The 9,929-nt window shown below is 42.4% G+C and overlaps 2 protein-coding genes across 2 annotated transcripts; one reads left to right on the top strand and one right to left on the bottom strand.

Moving 5' to 3' along the window:
• Positions 1-2,302: 2,302 nt before the first annotated feature.
• Positions 2,303-3,286, top strand: LOC311253484 (claudin-34-like). The gene has a single exon (XM_084347499.1). It carries the CDS (start codon positions 2,382-2,384, stop codon positions 3,111-3,113), a length of 732 nt encoding a protein of 243 aa, XP_084203625.1. The 5' UTR covers positions 2,303-2,381; the 3' UTR covers positions 3,114-3,286.
• Positions 3,287-4,468: 1,182 nt separating this feature from the next.
• sumo1 (small ubiquitin like modifier 1) lies at positions 4,469-9,929 on the bottom strand. Its single transcript, XM_084347507.1, has 5 exons — positions 9,817-9,929; positions 9,364-9,438; positions 8,684-8,761; positions 8,441-8,512; positions 4,469-7,292 (listed from the first exon to the last, which is right to left on the bottom strand). Exons 1-5 carry the CDS (start codon positions 9,826-9,828, stop codon positions 7,224-7,226), a joined length of 306 nt encoding a protein of 101 aa, XP_084203633.1. The 5' UTR covers positions 9,829-9,929; the 3' UTR covers positions 4,469-7,223.

The following is a 9,929-nucleotide window of genomic DNA, read 5'->3' as shown; positions in this document are numbered from 1 at the left end:
GTCAGGAGGAGGTGACGTCTTCATCTTATGTAACGAAACAATAAAGAGACGATCACATCAGAATCAATCAGCGACTTTATGTCATGCTCTTGAACAAGAAGCAGGATTTCTCTAACTTAGTTCATCTCCTGTCTTTTATGATCTCTGGTGACGCATTTTCAGCTCAGCCCAGTGAAATATTAAAATAAAGTCAACATCATTTCATAACTTTACAGCCCCATGCTGGGAAACCTTCCAACTCTGACCTACAGTTTTTTACTGCAGCTTTAAAAAAGAAACAGCGTCAGGATTTTATGTTTTAATTTGACTCTGGTGTGTTTTTTATTTGTTTTTATGAGAGAAAATTGAAGTTAGTTTCCAGGATCAGAACAACATGTGTGACTCCACCTTCACCACACAGTGTTTCAACATACTGCCGATCCAAAGTTCCTCTTATTCAATCAGCCAGGACTTCATACTGTGTGATTAAGGGAAGGGAAGTAAAATAAGCTGCTTTTAAAGACAGCGTCGCTCATTCTGAGTTGAACATGATGCAGTCTAGAATATAAACTTTCTGCAATTTCAAGAATCGACACATATTCCAGCGCTCGCTGCAGTGTCAGCCAATCTAAACTGATGTTTTTTGCTTTAAAAAGTGTAAATGAAGCATCATGTGATATAGAACAACGACACTATCGGTGTTTAGATGGGTTCCCTGCAAACTTATTTATACAGCACCATTCAGACACAGAGAGATGCAGACATGCTTTAAAATAAGACATTAAATGTTTAGAAAATGTTAAAATTGCATTTAAAAGACAACAAAAACAAAGTTACAGGTCAAAAAGACAGTATTGATCTGATAATTGGAAAGCCACAGTGAACAGGACTGTTTGCAAACCACAGATACGTTCAAATCTTGTACGTCATACAAACCGCAGGATGGCGAGACGGCTGCCAAGCCTGAGACCACTGTTCAGTCCTCAGTTCAGTATTTATAGGTGTAAACCAACGAGACTTTGACAGCTGTGTTTGTGGCGACAGTATTTTAAGCCAAAATACAACCTTTTTCTGCCCCTAACCAGAGCGTTAACACAGCGCTGTCACAAGATAAAGGTGAAAATATGAATGAAAGTATCGTTGAATGACAAATAAACTTGAACTTGTAAAGTGGATACAAATCATTGTAATGTATCCACAATAAATTCAAACTTTCTCACATTTTTAACCCTGAACGGAGCCTTGAAAGCAGCTGATTCATTAAATTTTGTGTACAAACCTGCAGTAACTGCAGTGAAGCGCGACACTCTGACCCACAGACAGTAGACTGAGTGGAAAGTCAGGGCAGCAATAAAACGTGTAATACAGTCACAGTAATAACAGCTGCCTCCATCAGAGCAGTCAATCATTGACAGTGTCAGGTCATGACGGGAAGCTGTGTCTGGGCTGCGATGAGGAAGTGTCACGTCTGTGGATTAATAACCTCCCTGCTCGAGGATTCAGTCCCACGAGGAGCTCGACAGAAAACACTCAGGTATGTGACTTTAAAAGGGTTTAATGGTCTGTGATCAGTCAGGTGTCAGCTTTATCATTTATAGATTCATTGAGTCAATTTGCAGATGCTTTACTGACTAATATTTAGTTTTATTTGTCATTATTTACGTTCAAAGAGATGAAACTGTTTCATCAAATGAGTTCAGTCAAGTTGTTGAGGATTTGTTGGATACATCACAGACTGTCGGGAAGATACGAATAATTTCATTTCACATTTTGTTCCTTATTTGATGTATTTCCATACATTTTACTTCAGTCGTGCCGCTTTAAGTCTTTAATTTAGCTCACAAGATATTGTAATAATCAACATGATGATTAAGATGATAAGATAAAACATTTGATTGGTTGTTTGATAATATCAGAGAGTTGAGTGAGAAATAGAAGCTGAAATATTCTTCAGTAACTTAGTTACAGATCAAACTGGACTTTGTTTGTCTCGTATTTATGAAAATCAAACAACAGCAGGTGATAAACAAATATAGAGTCTGCAACAAACATTTGATTAAACCAAACATCAGTAATCTTACTCACAATGGCTCTGATGAGACTGCACCTGAGGCTTGTTCCAAACATCGAGGACAGAAAATTAAGTTTGTCTGAATCGTCCTTTTTTGGCAACACAATTAGCCTAACGAGCCGCACCTGTCCCTCTGAACACCTGTGTGTGTGTGTGTGTGTGTGTGTGTGTCAGGTAACCGTGGTGACAGCAGAGCATCAGGGAGAGAGAGACCTGCAGCCTCAGAGATCTGAGGATAACCTCCACGTGGCCTTGACCTCCTGATAACACCTGAAGTGGGCGGGACCAGGACTTCCTCACTAACCTGAGCTTCTCCGGTGGCTCCACTGACATGGCGTACCGCGCTCACACCACCCAGCTCTACGCCCTGGTGCTGGGCTTCATTGGCTGGACGCTGACCGCCGTGGCCCTGGGACTCATCCAGTGGAGGGTGTGGCAGGTGTCCCACAGTGAGGTCATCACCTCGGGCGTGGCGTGGGTGGGCCTGTGGCGGGTCTGCTTCGACAGCCACACCCTGGAGACCCCTCGCTTCACGTTCATGCACTGCAGGTCCATGGGCCTGACGGAGGCCTTCACGCCGCCGGAGATCGCAGCAGGTCAGGTCCTCATGCTGCTGTCGCTGGTCGTGGGGCTTTGTGGGAACGCTGGCGGTGTTTACGCCGTGAGGAACATCTACTTCGGCCTGGAGAAGAACTCGCCAATCCGCCTGGCGTTCTTTACCACGGGGGCGCTGTGCCTGCTGGCCGCCGTGATGTCATTCATACCTCTCCTGTGGAACCTGAGCTCCGTGGTGACCAATCAGACCATCAGGTTCCCGCCTGAGTTCAAGATGCCCCAGGCTCCAGAGTCTCAACACCTGGGGGGCGGCGTCATGGTCGGGCTGGTGGGGACCGTCCTGATGATCGTCTCCGGGGTCATCTTCTGCAGTTACAGGTTACCTGTGAGCGCCCAGCGGGGGCCGGCTCTCAGAGGAGAGGTGCACCTGGATGTACCTGTGCAGGCCGTGGCAGCGGGCCGGAGGGGGAAAGATAATCCAGCGTTTGAGTCTCAGGAACATTTGTGATCGCCTCACATTAAAAACTCACAGAGAAACTGATGGAGGAGAAACGTCCAGGAGTTCAGCCTGCAGGAGATGAACGTTTCAAAATGTGTTTTTATTTTATTATTATTGTTTTATAGTCTTCACTCGATGGACTCCCTCTCTGGTCACTTGTGATATCAGGGATCTTAGTCATAATTTTGACTTTCATATCATAAATTTGACGTTTTAACTCATAATTTTGACTTTTAATGTCATAATTTTGACTTTTTAACTCATAATTTGACTTTTTAACTCATAATTTTGACTTTTTAACTCATAATTTTGACTTTTAATATCATAATTTGACTTTTTAACTCATAATTTTGACTTTTTAACTCATATTTTGACTTTTTAACTCATATTTTGACTTTTTAACTCATAATTTGACTTTTAAACTCATAATTTTGACTTTTTAACTCGTAATTTTTACTTTTTAACTCATAATTTTTACTTTTCTCTTTCTCATAACTCAGTCTTAACTCTGGTCACTTGTTATTGTTGATCTTCTAATGAAATCACATTTCTTCATCACATTGTTAATATAATGTGTTTCTGTATGGGAGCGTAAACAGACTGTTTACCTGCTCGTCTGCTCTCAGCAGCACCTGTGGAGCTTCTCTAATTGGGGAAACAACAGCGTCTTATTCTCTGGAGGTCGACACAACACGACCTTTAATTCCAGCTCAGTGTTTTGATTTGAAACGTGCTGAGGAAGTGACTCAAAAGAGAAAAGTGTGACGCTAACTTTACTTAATTTTATTGTATTATTTATTAAGTTAAATGTTCTTGTTTCTGAAGTTGAGTGCACTTATCTTTTAGTACTTTTAGCTCAACTATTCTGAGAAGATATTCAGTTTTTTAAAGTTCAGTGTGCTAAATTAAATCGTGTATATTTCATGTATCTGAACTGAAACAGTGTGAGGGGCTCGATCTGACTAATAGTTTGTTATAACTTACATGTGAACGTATTAAAGACACACAGCAAGTCTCCATCACAGGAGTTTTAACTGTCAGACAGTTGCATGCTGGGAAGTCTGTTGTATTTAATAAACAAACCAAAGACAGATTATTATCTGTTCATGTGTCTTTGTATTTTCTTTTGAGTAAAATGAACTGCGTTTTAAGGTTTAGAGGTATTTGCAGAAGTCAATTCCACATTAAAATCTCTTAAATAAACCTGATTTAAACATGTAACATTAACAAACACCTGATTTAAACACTGTGGACACAAACTGCAGAATCTAATTTTCCTTAACGAGAATTTATAGCTAATTTTTGAGACTTTTGCTAATAATAGTAGGACGACAGCTGCAGGAGGGAGGAAATATACACAGAACTTCATGTTTTTCTTAAATATTTTATTCAAAAAAAGCAAAAAGCTCATCTCCAGAATTTCAAACCATCTGTATCAATGTTCCTCTGATGATGAACAGTCCCTTCAGCTCACTGAGATCAGCGTTATGGCTCAAATCACAGCCCGTCCCGGGCCGAGTTCACCTGAGCCGCTCGCTGACGCACGAGGGAAAGATGACAACAGTGGGTCGGCGTGAGAAAAACCCAATCGAGGAGACATTTTATTTTGAAGGACGTTATTTCATCTAAATTTGTTTTCTTGTTGAGTTCAGATCAGAGTTGGATCTAAAACAACGTTTAGAGTGAAGAGTGAAATAACCAGAAATCACAACAGACATTTTTTTTGTTGGTTATCTCATCCTTCATGAGTTGAGCATCTCCGTCATGCAAATATCTTTGTTCCTTATCTCAAAGATGACACAGTTCGGGGCTGCTGGCGATCTTAACCCTCTTGAGGAACTTCATACAGTACACAAGATTAAGAGTTTCATTCCTAAAACCAAAAAAGAAAAAGAAGCTTTAAGAAGAAGAAGCGCTGACGCCACAGCGCCACACGCCGTAGATCTGCCAGGCTTCTCCTTCAGACACCGCGTGACCGTCGGCGAGGAGAACATCTCGATAACGGGTAAATATTCAGTTACATCATTACAGAATGAATCCCTCGAATATAAATAAAAAGACGACACCGGAGATACACATCATGGCATATCATTCAAACACACTCTAATACTGAATACAACATATACAAGTAAAGCACAAGTATCATTTAAAATGGGTTTCAAACCTCAAATGTTACCACAGCAGGTGGGTTATTATCTGAATTTTTTACAATGTCAGCTCGTCACACGTGGCACACAGAGGCCGCGGATGCAAAGTATTCAAGTGGACAGAAGCAAATGTTGACAGACTCCTGATTGTTGTGTGGGTCGCTGATGGAGGCTGACGGGCGGAGCTGCTGTTTTCAGACTGGAACGTCTTTAATTCTCTGATTGCAGCTTGTTAAACGAGTGTTTGTCTGGTTTCTTTCCTCCTCTGTGACGGTAAGATGAAGATCTTTGAGTTGTGGACGAAACAAGACATTTGAGGACGTCGTCTCGAGCTTGAGGAAACACCCACACAACTTTAAATCGAGAAATGAATCGTCAGACTTCAGACAATGAGAGTAACGGACAGCTGCAGCCCTCCTGCCTCCTGTCTGAACGTTACGCAGAGTGAATCTGTCGACAGTCAACAGGAATGCAAGCAGACTTGTTTTACGCTGTCCTGAAGATGAAGCCAGTCTTTAATCACAGCTCATCAACAACAGATTTAAAGAAGGTCCAGTGTGGAGGATCTCCCCTCTCGGCTGAGCAGACGTCCTGTCCTAGAAGTGTAATTAGTTGGAGCCTAATAAAACATTAAATACTGATCGCTGTGGCTCAACATTGGTTACAGCAGTTTGTATCCTGCGTGAATTATCTGTTGTTTTCGTTGTGCACAGGAGTGCTGCACGTTAACAGTCAGCCACTGCGAGGGCGACGTTATGGCGGATTGTCCTGGGACCTGGTGAACATCCGGCCGAAAAGCAGAAGTTGTTACTGCAGGTGCCAGGAGGAGACGGGAGGGAGCGGTGAGTTCGGACGCTCGGGTGTTTTTAGCGTTTGGTTCGTCTGCTCTGGGAGAAACATAGTCTGTGGATATAATTTATTTGAGCGTCACAACTCAGTGAAACGAGTCGCTTGGCGATCACAATTTGATCCGTTCAGTCAAACAACAATTGGAGAGCTGCACAGTTACATTTCTTTTTATTCCTGTTTAAGTTAGCCGGGGCTAAACAGGAAGTTAGCTGCTCGGGCGACAGGCCCCAAAGATGCAGAAGCTAAGACGCAGGATATTTTATACCCACGAAGCCAAACTTTTCAAACTTCATGTGCCACTGAGCCAGTAACACAAACACAACAACTCTCAGTCTCAGCTGAGTTTACACCCCCCCGATCCTTCACACTGGACCTTTACAGGATCTGCTCAGCCGACACGTTTTTCTTTCAGCCTCCTCAAACATCCATACGATCTGTCCTCAAACGGCTCCAACAGTCAAATATTTGTTTCAGGATTTTCGAGCACTTCGAGGTTTAGAAAACAAAAAAAAAGCACCTGAAGTTTTGCTCGCTGCAGTGGAACAGCAGAAGACTTCTCACCTCAAACATCTCAACAGCTGCACTTTAAACCAGCAGTCCTCTCTCATCCAATCAGCTCTGTACCACTCTGAAGACATTTACTCTCATTTATCTGGTTTTATAATTCTGACTAGGATTAAACATGCTGGAGAAGGCCGACACAAAGCTGACCTCACTGTGTCTCGGACAACTTTACTGGTAATAAGAATGATTCGATGAACTTTATCCATTGTGTGTGAACTGTTCCTTTAATGTAGATTCCACTATTTGCTTCTGCTGACTCACAGGACAAAAACCAAACAAAAGCCAGATGTCTGTGTGTGTAAATGTGGGTCTAACACTCGTGTTGGACGCTATGGCTCGGGTCAACGACATGAAAACGTCCCAGAGACCCGCTCGTTCCTTTTTCCTCGTCCTTACCTCGCTCTGTTCACCTTCCTGCCCTCACACATGGAAGCCCTGATAGAGTCGGTTTTGATCCAGATGGTTTGAAACGGAACAAAATACGTACATACATACAAAATAAAATACAAAATAAGAACGAAAAAGAAAAAAAAAAAAAAGATTTAGAAATGCGGGAGGTTTAATCGTTCCAAAGTCCGCCGGTCTGTTCTTGATAAACCTCGATGACGTCCTCGTCCTCCATCCCCAGCTGACAGAACACAGAACACAGAACAGACCCGGGTCAGTCAGACGGTCACAACCACAAGATCTATTACACTCAAACTATGAGAAAACGTGCTGACAGTTTCCCCTGATGTGTCGAACACTTGACTTTTGTCACAATATTCAAGACGACACCCAAAAAATATTGATATTGGACACATAATTTCACATGACACTGAGGAAAAACTTTTCCTGACCAACAGCAGAGAACAGCACAACGAGTGTAGCGTTTTCTTTTGAACAGGACTTTAAACGAGGTTCGGGCGTATCGATGCTGCAGAAGACGAGTCCTGACGACACCGGTACCTTTACTAACAGTTATTAAGAGTTATTTATTAACCGTCTCTTAAGTGAGACAGAAGCTTTCCAAAAGTTTGGAGAAACGTAACAACTTCCGTCTATAACAGCGTCGTCCAACTAGAAATGTATTTTATCTGCCAGATTCATTATTATGTCGTTCTGTGCGATTGTTTCATGGTCAAATGAAGCAGCGATCATTTGTCGGTCTGTTGCTGCTGAATAAATCAAGAAATCAAGGAAATCTATTTGTCATTAAAGACTAAATCACACTGTTTGTTTACAATAACTTCCAACTCTGCATCACACATCAGCTTACATACAACTTAACTGTCTCTATTAATGACGTCATTTCAAAGTGTAAAATCAGTCTGATGCAGACATATCTTATTAATAACAAAAACTTCTTTCCTTAGAGACATAACTTACCTGTCGGCCCACAGACTACAGACAGTGACAGCTTAATAACTCACACCGATGACACCAGAAACAAACAACAGCTGCTGTTTTCACTGCGCAGCGCGCTGATTCGGTCTAAAGGTCTGTGGTGCGTGTTTTTAAATTTGCATCACGGGAGGATTGTAAACGACAGCAACAAGTCGCTGATGATGATGATGATGATGATGTTTTCATCCTCACATTATAAGTTAGACATGTAGTCACAGCACCGAGCATCAATGACGTGGATGTTATTTTTATCATTTTAAATGTTGGTGCACTTTGTGAGACACGCACTTTAGAAACAGCATTAATTATGTTTATATCTGAGATGCCAACACTGCAGCAGTCTAATAACATAACAGAGTAACTGAGGTGGAGACAGAGGAGGAGTTTTACCTCTTTTGGAGTTTGGTTGTCTGCGATTCTTTGTCCTTCAAACAGAAACCTTAGCGTGCTCGCTGGGACGCCCTGCAAGAGGCAAGAAGCACAGCGACACACGCCGATCAGAAATAATCACCTCGCAGACATCATGCATTAAAAAATCAGGTCTGTCTTCGATGTTTGTTTATGGCTGAGAATCAGACGTCTGTTCGTCAGTCACCGGGAGCGGCCGGTGGTGTTTTCCACCTTTCCTCATACCTGTCTCTGGCTGTATGACTCCTTCAGCTTCTTCAGATGTGTCGTCATTTTCACCTTAAAGTGGATTTCACTGCTGTCCTGTGGGCGGAAACAGAGAGCGGTGATGAGGAGAAGAAATGCCAACGAGGAGAAGATTTGTGTGAGTTTGTGACTCAAACCAAATCACCTACTGGGATTTCTACAGCTGAAATAATATTACTGAAATCTACAGTTATAGGCAGTCAATAAATATCGAGTGCAAGACCAAACATTTTCTATTTTGACCTCCCAGTTTGTTTCTCAAGCTTCATTTGAATCAGATAAATGCCACTGTTGTATTCAAACAATTCACATCTCTGACTTTTGTTCTGGGAACATTAAATACATTTTTATAGGACAAGTAAGCAACAAATATACAGTATGTACCACCAGATACACAACATCTAGCACAGAAGTGCGGTGGCCCTCATGTGCAAAACACAACAAAAAGAAAAAGACAACCACAGAACACAAGCAAAAACAGGAAGCGGTTGTGTTTTTCTATTTGCGGCTGTGTTTGTCTATTTGTGTTTGTGTTTTGCACTTCAGGGCACCACACAGAGTCCACATGTGCCCTGGGTCAGGAGGCTGATGCAGTTTGTTGTTGTTCTCTTGGTCCTCCGGTTCTGATCCATGTCCCCACCACCTGCTCCCATACACACCTGTCCAATCACTTTTAACTTGATGTACTCTCCGTCCTTCTTGTCTCCTCCGTCTTGGCTGGATGGTTTTGTCTCCTAAAAACAACAAATACACAAAAAAAACTTCAGCAGCAGACAACATTTAAAGACACACACACGTCAAACAGGCCCGATGGCTTCATTCCGCCGATCCTGCCGAGACAGAAAGTCAGACAGCAGCTTGTTTCGGTTTCACATTGACGCTCTCGCTTGACGGTTTATAGCAGAAACTTTGAAAATGGACTCAGAGCGGAGCTAGCCGCGAAGCTAAGCAGCTAAAGAAGCAGTGAGTTCTGGGCCTGAAGCTACAGGAGCTAACAGTTAGCATGTTAAACCATCAGATACGAGATAGCAGCCACACAAACACAACGCAGTCTCTTTGTGAGTTGAACACAGAGAAAACCCCCTGACGAGTGTTTACCGCTCACGTCTCACCGTGTCTGACATGTTTCCCTCTGTGTTGGCTGGAACAGATCCTGACAATAGATGTCACGTTAGCTTTAGCTTCCACTCGCAGCTCTAGCTTGATGTTGTGAGAATTCTACAGC

This window comes from Pagrus pagrus (genome assembly GCF_965226575.1).
Source record: "Pagrus pagrus genome assembly, chromosome: 24".
In the NCBI taxonomy this organism is placed as follows: Eukaryota; Metazoa; Chordata; class Actinopteri; order Spariformes; family Sparidae; genus Pagrus; species Pagrus pagrus.
The sequence above is the reverse complement of the archived record's forward strand: the minus strand, read 5'-3'. Positions and strand labels throughout refer to the sequence as shown.

What these genes read in the sequence shown, in the direction of transcription:
- LOC311253484 (XM_084347499.1), top strand. Translation starts at nt 2,382, where the DNA reads ATGGCGTACCGCGCTCACACCACCCAGCTCTACGCCCTGGTGCTGGGC.
- sumo1 (XM_084347507.1), bottom strand. An exon ending in AGTCATACAGCCAGAGACAG is followed by an intron (nt 8,513 to 8,683) that starts GTATGAGGAAAG and finishes TGCCTCTTGCAG; the next exon opens with GGCGTCCCAGCGAGCACGCT. An exon ending in ACAACCAAACTCCAAAAGAG is followed by an intron (nt 7,293 to 8,440) that starts GTAAAACTCCTC and finishes GTGTTCTGTCAG; the next exon opens with CTGGGGATGGAGGACGAGGA.